This window comes from Anopheles maculipalpis, chromosome 3RL, assembly GCF_943734695.1.
Source record: "Anopheles maculipalpis chromosome 3RL, idAnoMacuDA_375_x, whole genome shotgun sequence".
Taxonomy (NCBI): domain Eukaryota; kingdom Metazoa; phylum Arthropoda; class Insecta; order Diptera; family Culicidae; genus Anopheles; species Anopheles maculipalpis.
This window is the reverse complement of record NC_064872.1, coordinates 43,629,251-43,650,256: the sequence shown is the minus strand read 5'-3', so window position 1 is coordinate 43,650,256 and position 21,006 is coordinate 43,629,251. Positions and strand designations below refer to the sequence as shown.

The following is a 21,006-nucleotide window of genomic DNA, read 5'->3' as shown; positions in this document are numbered from 1 at the left end:
CTTAGTTGATAGCATTTTATCAATTATCATGTCATGCAAAAATGGCTCGCATATGCAAAACAAGGTCCAAGCACACTTGCGTTTCAGATCGACGTTCTACACAGTCTTCTTCTATGATGTATCGTTTACTTGTAACAGTCGTTAATTAATATTTCGTGCTAATTAATTAACCTCCAAATGTCATTTCACTATGCCATGCACAGTACGACACAAGCAGGATGAATACATAATTTGTATGAACAGTAGGATTGGGGGCAAGTTTCGCTCCATAATCATCGTTATCGTCACCATTGCACTCCATACGTTTTTTTTTTTACATTTAAATGGTTCCAATGATTATATTCGTGTCGAGGTGTCCATTCGCACCATCTTACACGAGAATGATCAAACATTCCACTCTACGTTGACTTTTCTCCACCAGGGATTTTGCCTGCATTATGCAAACGATTGTTGTCACAATTCTTCAATCTCTAGGTAAACTTAACATTTCCCTTTTTGCTCTCACTTCTATGAAAAACAAATTATTGTTATACACATTTATCAGGATACGTGTTCTAGCTGAACTCATTACTACTCTTAAATAATTCATTGTTAATGTTCTACATCACACGCTAAGTGTATGCAGGTATGGGTATAGGTCATCAGCACACATGTATGGGTATGTGCCCTAAATTACATAATTCATTGCTTAGAGTGCTCCGAATGGATCCAGCTGGATATTGCCTGCGGCACCCGCGTTTGAAGACGCTGGTTGTTGCATCATTGCCGGTTGCATGTGCATCGGCTGTTGACTAGTAAGCACCGGTTGCTGAGGGGCCATGCCGGTAGGGATCATTCCAGGGGCCATAGCGGGTGTTGTTCCGGACATGGTAGCGCCCATCATTGGCCTGATCTGGGTCATTCCTTGCTGCAAATATTTATACAGAAGAAAAGGGCATATGAAATTATTTACTACCACCGCGACGCACGCTCCCATATTCTAAGGTATTAAAAACTAAGGTAAATGGGTCGAAACATCTTACAAATTTTCCGCAATTTAATAACCTACATTAGAAATTTTTATTTTACAATTCAAAATACGGATGAATTACAAACAAATGGAGGATAAAATATGCTATTATTATTTTGAAATCACAATGCACATTCTTTAAAGCACTTTTTCGCACACCTTATTTTAGATGTTACGTATAATGTATTATTTTAGGACACAACTGTGCAATTAAACGAATCATTTGCCTCAGAATACACACTTGCTTTCGTACAACCGATTGTTATTATCGTACAAGCAAAATTCATTCAACTATTTTCTGCATACTGTGTACACACTTCACATCTAGAAAATTAGCTGTAATTTCTTGACCTAAGATAATATTACCAACAAACACAACGCCACGCTTATGTGGCGTAGCCCTAAAATAAGGGCGATATGAGAAGCAGCGAAAGTAAACGGTATAACAGGTAAACGAAATAATACAACTAAAGTAGCTTACCTGAATGTAATATCCTGGCACTACAGGAAGGGGAGTGTGTGTGCTTGGATGTATTGTGCTAGGAACTGGAAATACAGCCATACCTTGTGCCTTGTGTCACAGCGCAACCGTAGTATTAACCCGAAATCGGGAGAAAAACCGCACGCAACAACACATAATTCCCACACAAACGTTAACAAAACCAAAAACATACATACATAGGGGATAATATCGACATACACAAATTTACATTCAAGCAAAACATCGAAATTGATCAGACGTCAATCAAAGTACGGTGGATTGTGAAGAGAAAAAGAAAGGAAAGGAAATTTCACCGAAAAAAAAGGAGAAAAGATAAGAAATAAAAATTAAATTAACAACTGATAAGAATAATTAAAACAACTATTATTAACAATATTAACCATACAAATACTACTGCTCTTTGCAAAATTCACACCAACGTTAAAAAAAGTATATTTACACTAGCAGACTAACGATAGAGAGGCTGAGATCTATATAGTACACTAAAATAATCTTTTTTTGCCTTTTTAAATTACTACAAGCGATATCACATTACTGTGACAGCAAAAACAAAAGATCATTATCTTCACTAACTACACACAATTAAAAGGTCAATAGCAAAAACACACATTTTACACGCAACACTCTCATTAGAAAAAAAAGGTTTAGTGTGAATGAAAAAAAAAGAAAAAACAGGGAACAAGGTTCAATCAGGAACCACTTCAAAATGTTCATGATACTGATGTGCTAATAACGGTGTGTGTTAGGCTAACGATTGTGTGAACTGGGAATCGATTGTTTTCGCTCGAGGCGATCAAATAACGAATAAGGATACTCGAATTAAGTATTAGGTGGTATATTATAAATGACTAGCAACGTTACTAACCAACTTTCAATTGTCAGTCTGAGTTAATGATAGTGGAAGATCATGATACAAGATGTTAGATTAGAGCTATGTTTGTTCATTGTTTTTGCAGTGAGTTTTTACCATTGGTTTGTAGCCTGTTTGATTAGTAGCTGGTTGGGGTTGCGGTGACCATCCAGCTGATCCAGTTTTAGCTGATGTCTTCGGAGAGCTCCATTGAATGTTTCTGCAAAAAAAAAAAAACAAGTAAAACAAAAACGTTCCAGTATTCGTTCCAGTGTTTATTTGAAAATAGCAAGTAACAACTTACTTCCCACAGCTGGACTTGTTGATGGTGAGACTTTCGGCTAAAGATGCCAATGAACTATCCAAATCGCCTGTCAATACTTTGCCTGGTTGTGTGGCAGCGGCCGGAGGTGCGCTGGATCCTACAGAAAACAGTAATGTATTGTATAAATAGTCCCTCTTATTTAACACAAAAAACAAACATTAAGTGTTGCTACTTGATTACTGTTAAAGATAACTTACCGTTTTGTTCCATACCACCAAACACGGAAGTAAAGTTGTTATCGGAAACAAATGTGTCACCACTCTGAACAGCTTGCCCAGCCATTCCAGGGACCGCTGCAGCTGCCATACTACCATTGAACCCTAGAAAAAAAAAAGATTTGTATGTCTCATAAATTAAAATGAACACAAAAAAACACACACACACAGCAATGAGCCTTTATACCTCCATTTCCCATCCATGTATTAGGAGCTGCAAACGCATTAGTGCTTCCTACTGGAACCGTACTAGCAACCGGTGCTGGCGTAGCGAAAACATCTGCAAATGGATTTCCCAACTGTAGCAGATCATCCGACGCCTTGGACGACGCGGCGGACGCTTGCTGGTCCTGCACAGCTTTTGGAGCCTCAAAAAGATCGACGATGTTGTTTTGACTAGTGGTTGGAGACGACAGGAACGGGTTTGTGATAGCCGTGGCCGAGGTGGGGGATGATACTTTCGACTGTTTAATATTGAGCAAGGGAATTTAGAAGCGTTCAGTAACGTTACTCCAAAAAAAATGTACTTTCATCATTTCTCTTTCTCTTTACCTTGTACTGATTCATCGCAGCCTCTTCTTCTGCCAACACTTGAGCTTTCAAGCTTTCATCGATCATACCATTTGTGGGGCTGTCGAACTTGCTTGATTCCGCCACAATCCCAAACGATGAACTGGTCGATGTAAGAGCATTAACGCCACTTTTTACATTCTTTTGATTACTACATGGGAGAGAGCATTTGGAACAATACATTATAACATCGAAAACGGACGTATTTGCTATTTTTGTGCAGTATATTTACCTTGCCGTTTGTGTGGGCGTGTTTGCAGCTGATCCCTTCTTACCCTCTAGGGCCAGTAAATGCTGCTCAAGCGCATCTAACAGAGAACTTGGCGCTTTGGTAAGATCTGGTAAGTCGCCCTTATCAATACCAACGTTCTGTAATGTTTTTTAAAAGTTGCAATAAATTAGATACTTATGCACCATTCGTGGCCAAACCGGTCTCACTTACCTCTGCAACCTTGAGAAATTCTCCAACACGATCCATACGGGTAAGAAACTTTTTGTACAAATCCAATGCATCACGACATTGTTTCTTGTTCATGTCGAAATACTTTTCCAGCAGATTAATGATTCCATCGTTGTAGCAAGCGAACAGCCGAATCAAATCACGGAATAATAACATGAAGCACATGTTGATAACTCCTATCATCCCAGAAACACAACATGTGGAAGTGTAAAAAAAAAGATTGTAATAAGTTAGTCGTTTCAGTTTAAATTTAAGTGCATTCAAGTACAGCCCTTAACCCGCTTCTTTGTGCTTACCATTTGTGAGATCGTTCGCAGTGCAATCGAACTCCAGCAACGAATCTAATTGAGCCTGCAGAATCGGCAACGTTTTTAGAAGTTTATCGGCGTGCATCACGCGCAAGGATCCTTCTTCCTTTCCACGTTTCATTTTGCAAAAATCAAAGGCCACTGTACGGTACGACAGTGCCTTCTCGTTGAGATATTTAGCGTAGCGCCGTATAAACGGAGACATGTCATAACCTAAATTTTAAATGTTTAAGAAATGTTATGACAATGTTAGTTTTTTCAATATTTTTATTAAGAATTAAGCTCCCGTTAGTGACCCATAGCATTTAAGCTACATTCTGTTCAATGCATAGTTTCGTACACAAGAATTGGTGCCTTTGCCAGTTTAACAGTCATTTTTAAAAATCTATTTCGACCGAACGGTCTGGAAGTATTAATATTATTTTAAATTAGACTAATTCGTGATTAACTGATTTGAGTTTGAGTTTCGGAAAAATTATAAAAAATACAAATTTTAAGAAATATTTGTGAAGTGCATAGGATTATGTGCATGTTTTTTTTCGAATTTTTTATACATAAAAACTATTAGGTTAAAAACTTATAACTTTAAACTATATTTTTCGCGATTGCATAGCAATTCTATATCGTTCTGACTCGTCTTAAAACCAAAATGTTGGACTTTTTGAGGTCCTTGAACGTTTATGCATAGCTTAGGGCAAGCAACTTGTAATGTGTAGGCAGAATTATCAAACAGATGGCATTATCTTTTCTTGGCTCAACTTCTCTATTGTAAAACTTATACTAAGTATAATGTGCTTCTGAGATACAAAGCTGCTTGTGTTATTAGCGGATCAGTGAATTAGTTGTACGTAAACAAATAGATAGAGAAAAAAAGGAACTACTACTTACCCATACGAGCACCGACAGCGCCTAAGAATGGTTTTAGCAACGAGTTTAAACAAAAATGAAGGGTAAACGTGGTTAATACAAGGAGAAAGAGACGTAAAATTACATTAGTAAAGAGATTTTGGTGTTTGCGTTCGACATGTTCTACATCAATGCCAATTAGAGCTGGTGAGTAGTTTTAGTGTATAGCAGAAGTTGTGTTCTTTGCTGTCACAAAAAATATCTACCTTGCACTCCACCCTTGTCGAGAAAATTGTTCAGTTGGAAGGACGAATTGCTGGACGCCAAATACTGGATAAATCGCTGTAATGGTAATGAAACGCAATGGTTAGTAGAAATTGGAAAATATCTTTTCCTCAGCATCTGAGGCTAATTTGCGTTACCTCGTTGCCATAGGCCAACATGTGATGGGTTGTGATCAACGCTTTGTATACGACCACCCAATTAGCATTCTGCGATCGCTCAATCAGGAGGGTGGCCAAATGGGGAATTGATACATTCGGTTCGTTGGTACAATGTACCAAATCTGGGGAATAAAAGAAAGAAGAAAAATTAGAGCAACGCAGTGAAGCGAAATTTTGGCAATACTGCAAAGAACCTTAACATTGGAATTAAATAAAAAATCAAAATTACAGTCAAACGTACATCCATATGAGTACCATGTAACATTCCTCTCTTCAGTTTTTTCTTCCTTAAATGTACGATAATTTAAGCATTGTTTCATTTTGGCTCTGATAAATAGCCTCCAATCAGTCGCAGAAATGCACGCAAAACATTGCTGGTGAAGCAGGCCGTTGACTGCTATAGCAACACAGAACCACGATTTTATCGTTATCATCCGGAGGGAGGATACATAACCGATGGTGCTGCTATATGCTGGGCATTCTATCGTTTCTAGCAAACGGGAGTTTTGCTATCTGGCTATATGTTCTTGTTCATTCCTATCAGTAACCGCAGCCCGTACTTGTAATTGGGCATGGGCAAACAACAAAGCACTCTCCAAACTGATGTTATGAAATTGAGCCATTGAGGCTTGAAGCCAACGAATCTGCTGCCCTTTCGTTAATTTAGCAAAACAAAAGTTCTACCAAGACACGATTGGAGGAAGGAAAACGGAAAAATACAGAAATGCATTCAAAACGATTATTCAACTTCTCCGCACTGTTGATAGTGCGCCCGCGTGTCCGAAGACGGGGCCGATGCAGGCAAGGACGTGCCAGCAGCAAGTGAACGATAGCTAGGGGGGGGGGGGGGGTTCGTTGTACGCGCTGCTCTCGAAAGAACGAGTGCGAAAAGCGAGATGTCTTATGCGAGGTTCGAGGGCACCAAATGTCAATAAGACGCAACCAAAATCATCGGGGCCAAGGGTACCCCCTCCCTCCCTCTTTCCTACCGTTTTTTTTTTTTCACTTGCTTCCTTTCTTTTTCGTCTTTTCCATGAAGTCTTCTAGCAGCTGCTACTCTTAGACTTGAGACACATACATCAGAAAGGAACCACACGACAACGATACTTACAATCAAGATGTTTTTTCTTCGGGCCAATCATCTCTTCCGTCGTAGCCTTGCACACGGATTTAGCAAGCCCTTGTCCAGCAAGGCTGTGCCGTGCAGCCAGCAACCTGTCATTGATCGTTTGGCCAGCCATGTTCTTCACTGCACGTTATCCTTTTTAGATCCTTCCTGACGTCACCGTTCTCTGGCGCTATGTGTTTCGCGTTCCAAACGCCAACAGCCGACCAGGGCGTACTTGTTCCTATTACTATCGTTTCTTTCGTAATCTGCAGACCAAAAATCACTTCGTTGGCTGTTTTTTTTTTTCTTTCTGTGCCACCAGCAATAAAGCAAGTTGCACTGCGCTTACACACTACTCTGCTCTTCGCCGTTGCTTTTCACGCACAAGGGCCGAAAAATGACACACGCGTCAGACACAAACGCACACACTCACTCGTACAAACACATACACGCACGTACAAGCGCACAATGCTGCTGTGGACAATTTCTTCTGCCAGAAGCTTCCCACGCTCCGGGGATCACCTATCAAAACAGGGAGTACGAAAATGCCGTAAATTATCTTCTACCAATTCGTACACCGCTACTGCAATCTTATTATATAGGCCGTTTTGGGGTAGGGGAGGGCTATGAATCGACACTCTTCGTCTTCGTGTCGTAATGCCTGCTATTGCCAGCAATGTAGAAAATATGTGGTGTTCCCTTTGAGGAGCACTATTTTCTCGCTACTGCTTTCAAAAACCAGGTTGGAACGAGTACACTTTACACTCGCACGGACGTAGATTTGCGGCTGGAGTTTGACTAATTCGAGATTTTGTCCACGCATACGCACTCAACCTAGCGCACCGCCCCGTGTACACACTTTTCAATCTAATTTGTTCTCTTCATTCTTCTTGAGCAGAATGAAAAGTTCACCAACGGAGCGCGACACGGACAGCTTGCATGACAGCTAGCGCAATAAAATTTATTCAACGCTTCATTTGTTTGCAGTTCAGCCGTTTCCGTATGATCATTTGCAATGTGTGCAAGAACTCATGCAAAATGTTGTGCTTCAACTGTACTTTTTTTGCTTCGAAAATTTTGTTACAATTTGCCTTTCCAGTACTCACACGCGAACATTGACTCAGATACCTTTTCAAATCGGGAGTCGATCGATCATGTACCACAACTTAAGCTTAGCGAGGTTTTGTACAATAATCTCAGCTAGGTGATTCTTACAATAATTACAATTACAATTACAAAAATAAAATTATTTTGTTTTTTGCATGCTCGACCGCAGTGAACCCAAGAACAAAAATCATTCTGTTTATAGTCGTTCAATCATTTCTCTGACTGCACAACAAAACAATAGCCGTATAACACTATTTAATTACAGGATCGCCGAGTCTCGAATAATTTTTCAGCGCTTCTATTTCAATGAATCATTGAAAAAACTTGATCAGTTTCAGTTTTATCTTAATGATGTTCATCATCCGAACAATATGTGATTTGCAATTACGCCATCAAGCAATGTTTTGTTCTACACGATCAGCTGTTTCCTGCGATGACAGATGGACGCTAGAGTAATTATGTACCGGAATGTTTACATTGTTGAACTCCCCATTCCGTTCACGAGGAACAAGCATCACCGAATATGGCGCAAGTTTATCGTAAGCTTTTATGTGAAAAGGTGTGTCGTTGTGCAACTACAAAGTGATAGGCGTATTAAAATTTTCTTTTCCCTTTCATCCATGTGTTCCTTTCAGATTGCGCGTATAAGCGGAACAAATTTTCACATACCTATGGCGGCACTAAACTTTACGTACCACAAACCATCGCAAACACCGGAGATGAATCTTTTAGCGCAGTATTTAGGAAGCAATTACGACAAAGAATCGTCTAAATCGAATGAGATGTGTGGTTCTAGTAAAGACGAGCATTTTACCAAAATAACAACAGAAATGCGCTCCGGAAAGCATTGGGCAAAAGTATCGTTGGACAGAACGAAGCTTATACAATCGGTGCTTGCCAATACCACATTAGCCGAGCAATACAATCCCGCCAGCAGCGAAACCATTGTGGTAGAATTCAGTTCGCCCAACATTGCCAAACCATTCCATGCAGGTCATCTGCGATCGACCATCATAGGCAATTTTGTATCGAACATAAATGAATTTCTTGGTAATAGAGTGCTGCGGCTTAACTACCTTGGAGACTGGGGTACACAGTTTGGTTATCTAGCTCTAGGTGTTCAGCTGAAAGCGCTTTCACCGGTGGAAATTCATAAAAACCCCATCAAGTGTTTGTATGAGGCATACGTGTACGCGTACGAAGCAGCTCGGAACGACCCAAAAATGCATGAAGTTGCTATGGACATTTTTGCGCGCATGGAACAGGGCACAGCCGATGACCTACACAAGTGGCAAGAATATCGTGATTACACCGTCCAAGAATTGGAGGAGTTGTATCGAAGACTCGGTGTGACGTTCACCGACTACGAGTGGGAATCACAGTATGGTGTGAATAAAATAAGAAATGTCCTCGAAATGTTGGACCATTTCAACCTACTAAAACAGCAAACGGATGGACGTAAAGTTGTGCCTCTTCAGCACCGAACTATTCCGATTGTGAAAAGCGATGGTTCCGGAATGTATCTTTTGCGTGACATTGCTGCCTTGCTCGACCGACATAACCGATTCGGATTTCAAAAATGTTTTTATGTGGTAGAAAATGGTCAAAACGATCACTTTACATCGTTATACGAGATAGCGGAGCAACTACAACTACCTTATGCAAAAGGTATTCGCCACATAAAATTTGGTCGAATACACGGAATGAGCACTAGGCGTGGTAAAGTGGTGTTTTTGAAAGACATTCTACACGAGTCCCAACAATTGGTGCGGGAGAAACAGCGTGACTCGCCCAACACAAAGACCAGTTCGATCGATGACCCCGAAGTGAGTGAAATCCTGGGAACCAGTGCAGTCATCATCAACGATTTGAAGCAGCGCCGCATTAAAGACTACAATTTTGACTGGGCAAAAATTCTTCGTATGGAAGGCGATTCGGGAATCAAGTTGCAGTACACGCACTGTCGTTTGGCTAGTCTTCTCCGGACACAGTCGACGTCGGAAGAAATGCAACATATTCAGTGTGATGGCTTATCTTTGATGGAACCGGAAGCACTGGATTTGGTTTGTCAGTTGGCTAATTTTAAACCAATTTGCTACCAAGCTCAAGAATCAGCCGAAGCATGTATACTCGTCGCTTATCTGTTTCGACTGTGGTAAGTAGAATTACTGCTGATGTTAAGCTTACAACTACAGTTGATAATTTGTTTGTTTCTTCAATTTGTAAATGCAGCAAATCTATTAACCAGGCCCTCAAAAGTTTGCCGGTAAAACAAGAATCCGACCAAAAGAAACGAGAGCAGCGAATACTGTTGTACAGCAGGGCAAAGTTAGCTCTCCACACTGGATTAGAACTGTTAGGTATAAGACCATTAAATGAAATGTGATACCATACCGAAAATGAGCGCAAAGTAAAGTGTCATTATACAGTTTAAAGTATATATGCATTCAAAGTGAATCCTAATACAACCGTTGATGACACGTAACAAATTCATAATGTACTGTTTACTCCATGCGCTTGATGCGTTCTGGCGTTCATCACTGTACCGAGCAGCGAGCATTTGTGCGCCGACTCCAAAATTCAATACTAAGATAAGGAGATTCTTCCCGACAAGGAGGCTGGGCTCATGAGCATTCTTTTACCAACAACATCGTCGAAAGCAGCTGTAGTGCATTTGTTATGTAGTGGCATTTGTTAGTGCGTGTTTGCATTAGTCCCCAATTTCTACACTTGTTATCATCTTTAGCATAGCTGAAGCACATATTCCCTAGCTATCTTTACACTACAAAAAGGACCACCGAGGAAAAAGAATGGCGGTTGGAGGTAGACAAAGGATTAGTTTTAAAAATCACAATCCATTTTATCATATCGCTCATCCGTGCACTCTTTCCACTACATTTTAGGGCGTGTTACGGGTCGTCTTGGTTACGGAAATGGATATTCTGACGGTATTTTTTTTTTCAACCTTTCTGGAAAACGAACCGCTGTATGTATAGTTTAATATATTTTTTCCTCCTTCTTTTTAGGGCGATCCTATGCCGGAATCAACGAGGAAATCATGTACGTAAGCATAGGAATGGGAATTATCATTGCCATTCTGATTTGCATCGCACTATGCTACATTGCCCGGGAAAATTGTAAGAACAAGCGAGAATATTACATTACGGCCTGAATGATGAGTGAGTTCTGCCCAGTCTCCAGGTTGGGGCTGATCGGATTAGTGTTATCGTTTATAGTTAATGACCATTATCTAGCTACTTTATATATTTTGCTATTTTATGATCGATGCACGGTAAACACGGTCCAGGCTCGTTGCAAACGAGCTCAACACAATCTAAGTAATAATCCGGTCCGGGAACATAACCTGGTTCTTGGTCCGAAGTAAACGCGTGTTAACGGAAAAGTCTGTTTATTGCAAAACAATAAGTACATAATACGTATATGTTCCTTTTATATATTATACACAGTTCGTGAAATGTAGCAGTCTATTTTGAAAACTATAATGATATGAATGTATACAAAACAAGCTAAAAAAAAGCAGAAAGAAATGGAAAAAACGGTAGAATGCGGGAAACGCAAACTGATAAAGTTTGCTATTTGAATGACAAATCGGGGAGAAGGTTAATAAATGTACGGCGTTAGTAAACCACTGTATTAATAAACTAAAATGTTTACTAAGTATGTTGGGAGTTTTTGACAGTATTCTTTACATTCATTACCTTTCCATTTGCTTCTTCATTGCCTACTGGCCACATAATGGCCACATTGGACATTTTTATACCACGTTGTCGGATATAGTCGGATATATTGAAATACTATCTACAGGGGAACGGTTCGGATAGGATCTATTATTGGGTCCTGGCGCGTAAGTTACCAGTGTTACCCCCGGACCGTTAACATTTTAATATGAGTAAGGATGCCAGTCAAATATCTATATCGATCGATAGTCATTTATCGGTTAACAATTTGTACTCAAACATCGACAGATCGATTAGCTGCAGGGATTATGTGAGTTCTCGCGGTCAACGCCCTGTATATTTCTGTTCAGTACAATTAGTTCAACAAATCCAACTTGCTACATACCGGTAGGAATTTTCAACGCTACCGATTCACGCTTTTCGCAACGCTTTTCAACGATAGCGATTTTCAAGTTCAAATTGCTGAACTGTCACAACAAAATTGACACACACCAGCTCAATCTAGGCGTGCGTGCGTGTGTAGGGTTTGAACAAAAGGGAAGAGCTGATCGTGTGACGTGCGTTTGACAGAAGAGTAAAGAGCGTCGAAGCAGTCGGTTCGTTTCGCTTGCCGTGGAAAGAAACAGATCAGCATAGTGTGGTGTGTTCGGAGTAATCTTCGGACTTCTAGGAACGGAACGGCCTAATGCAGAAAGGCGTTTCCAGAACAAAAATGATTGTGCGTTTAGTTAGTCCGAGGGAGATAGTTCTTTCAACATCGCGGATTGTACGGTGCATTGATTGCAAATCTTAATTGATAATGTGATAAGCTCTTCTTTATACACTTGTTGCGTACTAGAACAGTGCAAATAGTAAAAAAAAAAACGTGTGAAAAGTACCGTAATACAATAGTTCGTGTCATAGTGTGTTGAAAATTGTTTGCAGCTAACGTGGAACGTGGAGAAAACGGGCAGCACCCAAGCGGTGGCACTAGTTTCCTGGAAGAAAAGAAAACCTCCAACTTTGAACTGCTGTTCCGAGAAGCGACGTAAAACTATTTCTTGGAAATTGACAGCAGTCACACGGACCATCACGCATACACACACACGATTCGGGAGTGTTTTGAATGTGTGGGATTTAAAGCAAAGACGCTTTGCAATGCGAAGCGTGGAACAAAACATAATTTAGAAAGAAGTGTTGCACTACTACAGGTAAGCAGGTGAAAACATAGCTTGACGTAAAACGCACAAGTTATACACGCACTCACTCACACACATACATGAGTACAGGCAAATGCACATGCGTAAAAATAGAATGCAGAGGGTGATTCCGTTGTGTGGGCAGTGCATGCTAAAGTGGTGTGTGTGCCATCTGTTGACCGGGATGATTTTGTTTTGATTTCGAGGAAAACATCTCGATAGAATCAACATGCACGGCGTTGCTTTTTCTTCATGTTCTTCGGCTTCATCACGGGATCGAACATTTCTCTGTTCCTTTTTTTCATCTGCACGGTCCCTTCTCATATGCTGTGTGTCCTATTTCCGAGTGAGCCCTTTCGAAAGACTATTTAGCCCACAGATGTTTAGCAGATGATTTTGTCTGTAGTTCCAGCATTCTATGTTGGAAGTGTCTGCCAGATGTGTGCACAAGAAAATGTTTGTGTACTTTATCTGCAATTTTCTCTTTTTAGATGATGTAGAAAAGTGTCATTATTAAATTTACTTATTTTACATTGTTTACTTCCTTCACATTGTTTACTCGTAGTAGAACAGTCAGCAGTGGATGCGGACGGGATTCGATGTCCGTCCTGCCGTGTGACCCAAATGACTACCTGTCGTAAATACGGAATAAATAAAACATCGTTAGAGAAAATTCCTATTTTTATATAAAATGGTACGGCTTGACTGTATTGCAAAATTCTTAAACTTTTTATGTAATTTATTTATAAGCTATCATGTTAAACACTACATCAAATTCACAAGTTATTCCGCTTGAGCAGTACAGCAATTCAATTGGTTAAAATCCAATTTAATAATTTAATAATTCAATAATTACAATTTAATGGGGCAGCTCGGTGGTGTAGGCGAAAGCGGAGCTGGTCTTCAAACGGCAGGACCGGGGTTCAAATCCCATCCGGACCGTCCCCCCGTAGTGAGGACTGACTAACCAACTTACGTGGTATCGGCAATCTAGAAAGCCATTTCGATAGCCGGTATGACCTTAAAGGTCGTTAAACCAAGAAGAAGAATTACAATTGGTTAAAATCGTGGAGGATGCAGAGTGTTTTAATGGAATACTTTATTTTATTATACAAAGTACTGTTCGAGGATATATTTCACAAAATTTGTTCAACAGTATTGCAGAGAATCTATTCGTTTTTTGTCCGAACGACCGGTGCTGTAAATCTAGACAAGAGATGAGCGTTGTTAGAGCAATGCAACAGCAACACATTACATTACAGGATAAATTACGGAAATGTTCTGTCATTTATTTTATCCTAAAATTTGTCTGTTAAGTAGTGTAATTATGACAAGAGGAGGACATTTCATGTGAAAAGAATCTGCACAATTAAAGTAACAGTGAAACAACGCAGCTGTATCCATTATTGTTTTTGTATAACCTATAACTAAATATAGAGTTTCTTTTGTGGCGGAGACCGGTGGTTCAAATTCCATCCGGACCATCCCCCCGTAGGTGAGGATTGACTATCCAAGTACGTGATATCGTGACAGCAGTCTAGAAAGCCATTTCGATTGCCGGTATGACTTTAGAGGTCGTTAAGCCAAGAAGAAGAGTAGTAGTAGAAGAATAAGAAGACAAGCGGTTCTCAATTTCGATGATCAACACGAATATACAACCCCTAGAACGGCTTGTAAAATGTTCCAATGCACTGTAGACAATTTTAATGTTCTTTCAGATAACAGTCATCATGAATCGTGCCGGGATTGTAACATTAATCTGTTGGATATGTAGTTTGAGCCAGGCTACTGCGATAGGATGTAAGTTACACAAGGCATGAACTACCGCAAGAAAGCGCACAGCTCTGACACAAGTTTCTTTTACTATTCTTTAGGGATTTACCCATACAAAGCATTCTATAAGGAGGTGAATGAATCGTTCTCGCTGAAATGTACGCTAGATATGCGTTCGGTAGAAGCACGCGGATTAAATAGCAGCAATCTAATGTTCTACCGTGGGGATGAGCCAGTACCCCGCGAACAAGTTAAGGTAAAGGTACCCCTAGTTGTCAATTATCGAACAATTTTGTTTACGGAAACTTTACCATTTCTCTAGATACTTAATGCTTCGACTATTGAGTTTACGGTCGAACGAGCGGTGCCCCAGACGAACTATGTATACACATGCAAAGTCAACGATACGAAGGGTGTTGGAATGCGCAGTGTCTACATAGGACACAAGCCACGACCGGTCAAGGACTTCAAGTGTCGCGCCCCGCTCTGGGAAAAGCATATGGAGTGCACGTTTACACCGGATCCAAATACGATTGGAACAGAGTATAACTTAGTGTTTCACTTTTCACCATTCATACAAAATTTTTCCTGTAAACTGGAACTAGATAACGATTTAAATCAAAGAAGATGCATCATCAATGGCGATACGGGATATCGGAATCTCAATGAGTATTACTTTTTCGTACTGACCGCAAATAATACGTTCGGCAGGTTGAGCCAATCGTTCACGATCAATCAATTCGATGTGGTCGTTGCACATCCTCCCGAGGACTGTGCGATTGAAAATATCACGTCAGACAGTGCGATTCTTAAATGGAGAAAGTGGTACAGATATGACGGGTTTACGTTTCGAAGCTTTATTTGCGAAATCAAGCTATTGTCTATCTTCGACAATAACGTATGGCGCACGGTAAGCGTCGATGGTTTGAAGCTGAACCAGCGTAACTATACATTGCCCTTGCGGAATCTCCCGTACGCTGCGGCAGCGTACGACGTACGCATCCGAATGCGCGTAAACTCGAGCGAGGAAGGTGAGGACATGTGGTCAAATCATACTAGCTGCCTGTTCGAAACGCTACCCCGCAAACCGGATATGCCACCGGATGTGGCGGTTGGTGGCTTTGAAAATTCCAACGAACATCATCTGTTCGTTTACTGGCGAGAGTTGGACAATTGGCAGCACAATGCACGCAGCGGGTTCTACTACACTGTTACTATGAGAATTGGACATGATGGAAGAATTATGTAAGTATTTTTTTAAAGATTGTTCAACTATTTCAGCATTAGTTTACTGTTATTTATTTTTCTAAACATTTGACATCATCTTCTTTGGCAATACATTCTCGAGAGGTTGTGGTACACCGTTTCTAAATTCGTTCAATACAATTCAAAACGTTATTGGGTCATGGTACCCGCAGGATGTTATTTGATATCCGGTTCCATTGTTTGAAAGCAGTATGCTATTTTTAGTGCAAAGCCAAAAATGGTCAAGAGTAGTACAATTTTAAATACAGTATTCGTTTCGATCGTTTGCAAAAAAGAACGGAAGGAATTGGAAAATCAACTGATACTATTTGTTTCCAAAAGTTTAACCTGTAACCGATCTTTTCCATCCAATGAACGGGAGAAACCTGTCCAGGTACATTCGAGAACCCAACAAAGAGAAAGAAAGTATTCTTGAAACTTAGGTATCGGATGTAGTCCTTTTTATATTTTATTGTTGGGAAAAGAAGTAGCTATTAATAAGACTTGTTTAAATTATGTAAGGACGGTCTGGTCAGAACTTAATCTAACCTAATTAAATTTTCTATTTCTTCAAAGTGAACACCTGAACGCAACTACGGGAATGATTGATCGGCATCGCGTAGCAGACATGGACTACACATTCACAATACGCAGTGCCAATGGGGAGGGTAGTTCGGAACGTAGCAGTACCGTGTTTGTTCCCAGCCGTCAGCATCGTCTTGCCAAACCTATAATCGACAAGCTGCTGTCCGATTCGGGCAAGTTCACCCTGTCCTGGAAGGCTCCTTCCAGCATTCGCTCAGCGATCACAAGCTACACGGTGTTTTGGTGCAATACAACTAGCAACTCACCAAACGATTGCAACGGATCGATAAATTTTACAACCGTAGCACGGGACCAAACCACTTTCGTGCTAAATGATGCTGGTTCAACGCTTAATTTTGCCGTGGCGGCTAACTCTGGACGGCTCTCATCAGGGATGGTATGGGCCGCATGCACAGCGACACATAAAACAGACATTGGAAAGCTAAAAACTATCTGGATTGCGGAAATGCTTTCGTCGTACATTAACTTGAAATGGAAAACCGAGTGCGGTGATGTGGCACATACCGGGTATATAATCTACTACTGTCCGATATCGAGTCCGCGTACCCTTGGCTGTAAGGAACCCGAGCTAACCATAAATGTGACCGATAAGAATCAGCATAATAGCCGGTTGGAAAATCTTAAACCGTACGTGACATACAAAATTGAAATCGCCATGTACTCCGAGACGCACATTGGACCACGCAGTGAACCGCTAGTAAATACGACGAGGGAAGCAGGTACGAAGGATATTTTTGTTATTTTTATATGTTATCTCTTTTCATTTCATTTTGTGTGAAAGTATTTTACAAGCTACAGCTACTTATGTACATTAGCCACACCGATCACTCTTCAGATGTTTAATAAGTTGAAGACTTTTCGTTTATCGATTGTTTTGAAAATACAGTAAAGGGGTTATTACGCGGGAGATAATTCTGTCGGCTGATTTTTCCATTTTAGCAGTCATTGAGGGCCTTACCATTTTTAAAATATGAACAGAACAACTCAGCTCAAAGAACTCAAACAATCACAAAAGACGAATTACATGCTTTTTTTTTTTGCTTTTTGCCATCAATTCCGGACAAAAACAGCACCTCGTATTCCATTCGACAAATATTTACCACCCAAAATGAAATCGGAATTAGGCATGCTGCAATCCGAATTTCAGATCGGCTTTGGCTTTGGAGGATGGATGTCTAATGTCTTAAAATGTTCCTTGCATAACAAAGAGATGAATGCTGTTATTAATAATATTATTATCACTTTCTTTTGTTCATTAATATAGCTCCCTCACCACCACGAAATTTAGTGGTCCGTAAAATCACGAACAGCAGCATAACACTACACTGGGAACCTCCGGAACATATAAATGGTGGCAAAATGAGCTACGAAATTAACTACAATGAACATCCCCTGAAGTACAACGTGGAAGAACCGGAAGCTGAAGAGAACCAAACGCTCGAGAATTTGGATGCATTTACCGAGTACAACATTACCGTACGTGCACTAACTATCGGATTTTCAAATGCCAGCGAACCAGTGCGCGTTCGCACGCTGGTAGGAAGCCCTCAAGCGATCGGACAGCCAAGTACGAACAGTTCCAACAATTCAAAACTTACTATTAGTTGGAATCCACCGGCAAAACCATCTGGCTGTGTGGAGTTTTACGAATTGCGAGTAAAAGCGAGGGAGATTGTGACGTATCAACAGCGTAGGACAGAGTGCCAGCTGCGTGAAGCGATATGCCAAAATCGGGATAGTTCCAAGTACGAATTCCTCGTTCGTGCAGTAAACGTAGACATTGGCGGAGCTGAAGAGGAATCCTTTGAGCAACTATCGTGTCAGGATCGCTGGACCGAATTAAATCGCATGTGGTCAGATCTGAAGCGATTTGTTGCTCACGCAGAATGTGGAACGTACGAAGCGATAGCGGAACGATCGTCAGATTATTCATGGCTTGATTCACCTCCACCAAACGTAAGACTGCACTATGGCCCATGGTCCGAACCGTTGGCACACTGGTGCTCGATGGAGAACAAGAACGCTGTACAACCGTTCATGCTAATCGGAGTGCTTATGATGTGTTCCGTGTTGGTGCTGTGTTATTCGTACATCCGAGTGAAGCATGTATTGCAGGTGAAGGTGATCATTCCGGACGGTCTGAATGACATAACGGGTTCTGGAAAGCCAGGCTTTAATGCTGTGATTGGACCAAATGGCATCATTTTCACTGAGCACCATCGTGTCGATCACATTATCACAGGTAGCTCTACCAAGGAGGCAAGCTACAGTAAGGAACAGAACCAGTGTCTATTGCCGTCTTCTTCGTCCTCGGGTGGAAGTATAGCGGACTTAAGCGGTCACGATCAACGATCGTCAGCTGATTATTGTAGTAACAGTGGGTGCTGTGAGGATGACAGTACAAGCTTTTATGATCAGGAAGCAGAACGCCAAGATCTCCATGGAGTAAGTTAAACAAGCGTAGTGTAAAACTGTGAATCGATGAGAGTTTCTGATGTACACCATTATGGTTTTTTTTACTACACTTGTCGAATGTAGTACAGCGACGAAACTACGGAATCGTTGGAAAACAGTCAGGCACACGATAGGCACCTGGGCAGCACTAGCAGTAGATCAAATGACGTCTTAGAGCCATCGTTTGGGCGCATGAACCAGGGTAATGCAAGCTCAGCCATGATGTCAATGGAAGGCAGTGGAAGTCACAACCGACCATCGGCGATGCCACTTACCGTCACCTCTGGATATGTTCCGGCCCCAGTAGTCAACGTATGCTAATTTCAATGTTGCATTTTTAAATTCTTGCGATTATCAAATATTGAAATCTATCTCTTTATTTATCAACCGTTTACAGACCATCAAACAGCCTATCAATTCCAATGGATACTTGCAAATAGGAGCACTGACCAATGGAAGCATGATGGCACCAATGGACACGATGCAAAAAGCGATCAATGCCAAAATGACAGCAGCAGTTCCAATATCAGGTAAGGCACAAATTAGGGTGCATATCTTTAAAACGAACCTCCTCTAATGATTCCGAGTTTACTCATTCTCCTAGGGTACGTTACACACAAGCAGCTATCAGATTATGGACAACATTTAAAATAAATCATCATGTTGCAATGATTGACCAATCGAGGGATGATCTTTAGGCTAATGGTAGTGTTTATGATGCCGCCCACCCACAGCAGGGGAAGAAAAGGGAATGAATGGTGCACTTTCTGTGGCAAACAAGTGTTTATTCTGCCTATCGTCTGGAGAATAGAGACAGTGTTACCCCGACACGGCTTTACACCCGGTACATACTACACATTATCCTAAACCATACAAAGGGCCCTTACTCTTACCCAAACTGACACGAGAATGAGAAAGTGAGAAATAATATCAAAGGTGTATAATTATTCGGTACACACTATGTCTTAAACGACAGACAGGTGCATTCGTAAACGGTAGTATTCCTTTTATCTACTATATCCGATTTGTCGACGTTTTTCTTTTTTTAAATTCTTGATACAAGAATGTGTGAAACATAGTATCGATTAACGGATAGGGGGAGGGAAGAGACTGGGAATTAATACAAATTGGTCCGAATTTTTGCTCAATTGGGACAGAGATGTGTGAATCTGGGAAGAAAGGAATCCTATTCGTACCTGTATGTGTTCTATTGGACAACGTGTACACAAGCCTAGCCGAGCTTAGTTTAGCGTTTAAACTAAACATTCAATTTTCACATCTGACTTTTTAGACACAGACGCGCGCGCGCACGCGGTGATGGTGGTCACCAATTTGTTCGTAGTCAGGTATAATACGTATTTGTGTATTTATGTACAGCTGTGGTGGTTACATGTTAAATGATGATACGATGTTAATCACATTCACGTTTTTATGGCCTGATCATCCTTCGCATTTTAACCCACGTGGTTCATTAACCATCTCTTTGCCGTTCACAACCCACAAACTCACACACAGATCTTTTAGTTGTATTCAAGTCCCGTTATTGTGAACAATTATAAAGTGTAAGAAAAATAAAATAACTACGAAAGGACACGATATACTTACCGAATCACATGATACTATTTTTACTCTGTCCATACAAATCTTTGGCTTTGTGGTCGTTTTCTTCTTCTTGGCCTGTTCATCTTCGATCTCCACTTGATCCAGCCAACGGGCTCGCCGTGCTCCTCTACCCCTTCTGTCGAACGGGTCGCTGATCGGAATCACGTGATGTGGGGCACGTGATGAGTCCGGAATCCTCATCACGTGTCCCAGCCATCGTATCTTTTCGGCTTTGATCAACGTCAGGACATCAGCACCGTAAAATAGCTCAGCTAGCTCGTGGTTCATTGTCCTTCGCCGCACGCCCTACTCGCACACACCGCTAAAGATAGTCCTTAGTCCAGTACTCGTACTCATAGAGGACTACCGGACAGTGTGCGATATCTCGTGCAGTTTGTGTGTTGTTGGAGTCTTCTGGATCGCGGAACTTCTCTACCACCTCAAGTCGGATTTGCGTTGGTAAGTAGTGACTAGAAGTAGACACTTAAACCAAGAACGAGTAGGGGGTTGATGATGTAAACTGACCAAAAGCATCTAACGGACAAATGCCGGAAATTAAAAATCGATCCAAACATGTTTTTTTATTTTGACTTTATTTTTCCATCTCTTCCTGTATCATTGAAACATATGGCTGCCATCATTTTTGTTCAGGTTATTGTTAAACATTGTTTTATAAAATAAAGCGCATTGCAGCTAAAATTTGTTTC

General features: G+C 40.9%; 5 protein-coding genes across 6 annotated transcripts in view; 3 read left to right on the top strand and 2 right to left on the bottom strand.

Annotated features, from left to right (window-relative positions):
• Window positions 1-21,006, bottom strand: part of LOC126564210 (ubiquitin carboxyl-terminal hydrolase 35) — a 164,650-nt gene that overhangs the window by 136,123 nt on the left and 7,521 nt on the right. The window lies entirely within an intron of this gene.
• LOC126564250 (phosphatidylinositol-binding clathrin assembly protein LAP) lies at window positions 681-7,229 on the bottom strand. Of its 2 annotated transcripts, none has more exons than XM_050221241.1 (14): window positions 6,640-7,229; window positions 5,508-5,650; window positions 5,352-5,427; window positions 5,128-5,148; window positions 4,228-4,452; window positions 3,914-4,107; window positions 3,704-3,840; window positions 3,454-3,622; window positions 3,089-3,365; window positions 2,884-3,006; window positions 2,666-2,783; window positions 2,479-2,581; window positions 1,491-1,580; window positions 681-907 (listed from the first exon to the last, which is right to left on the bottom strand). In XM_050221241.1, the coding sequence occupies exons 1-14, from the start codon at window positions 6,767-6,769 to the stop codon at window positions 689-691; spliced, it is 2,025 nt and encodes a 674-aa protein (XP_050077198.1). In that variant the 5' UTR covers window positions 6,770-7,229; the 3' UTR covers window positions 681-688. The 2 variants fall into 2 exon arrangements, with proteins under 2 accessions (XP_050077198.1, XP_050077199.1); XM_050221242.1 differs by lacking the exon at window positions 1,491-1,580 and adding an exon at window positions 2,377-2,394 and having other exon boundaries at window positions 849-907.
• LOC126564427 (probable arginine--tRNA ligase, mitochondrial) lies at window positions 8,267-10,171 on the top strand. The gene is made up of 3 exons (XM_050221470.1): window positions 8,267-8,302; window positions 8,379-9,898; window positions 9,976-10,171. The coding sequence occupies exons 1-3, from the start codon at window positions 8,267-8,269 to the stop codon at window positions 10,127-10,129; spliced, it is 1,710 nt and encodes a 569-aa protein (XP_050077427.1). The 3' UTR covers window positions 10,130-10,171.
• Window positions 10,507-11,269, top strand: LOC126565730 (uncharacterized). The gene is made up of 3 exons (XM_050222938.1): window positions 10,507-10,566; window positions 10,647-10,691; window positions 10,770-11,269. The coding sequence occupies exons 1-3, from the start codon at window positions 10,554-10,556 to the stop codon at window positions 10,913-10,915; spliced, it is 204 nt and encodes a 67-aa protein (XP_050078895.1). The 5' UTR covers window positions 10,507-10,553; the 3' UTR covers window positions 10,916-11,269.
• On the top strand, window positions 12,627-19,354 carry LOC126565797 (cytokine receptor). Its single transcript, XM_050223006.1, has 9 exons — window positions 12,627-12,631; window positions 14,338-14,419; window positions 14,494-14,648; window positions 14,715-15,637; window positions 16,214-16,962; window positions 17,508-18,688; window positions 18,782-19,009; window positions 19,095-19,227; window positions 19,302-19,354. Exons 2-9 carry the CDS (start codon window positions 14,350-14,352, stop codon window positions 19,349-19,351), a joined length of 3,489 nt encoding a protein of 1,162 aa, XP_050078963.1. The 5' UTR covers window positions 12,627-12,631; window positions 14,338-14,349; the 3' UTR covers window positions 19,352-19,354.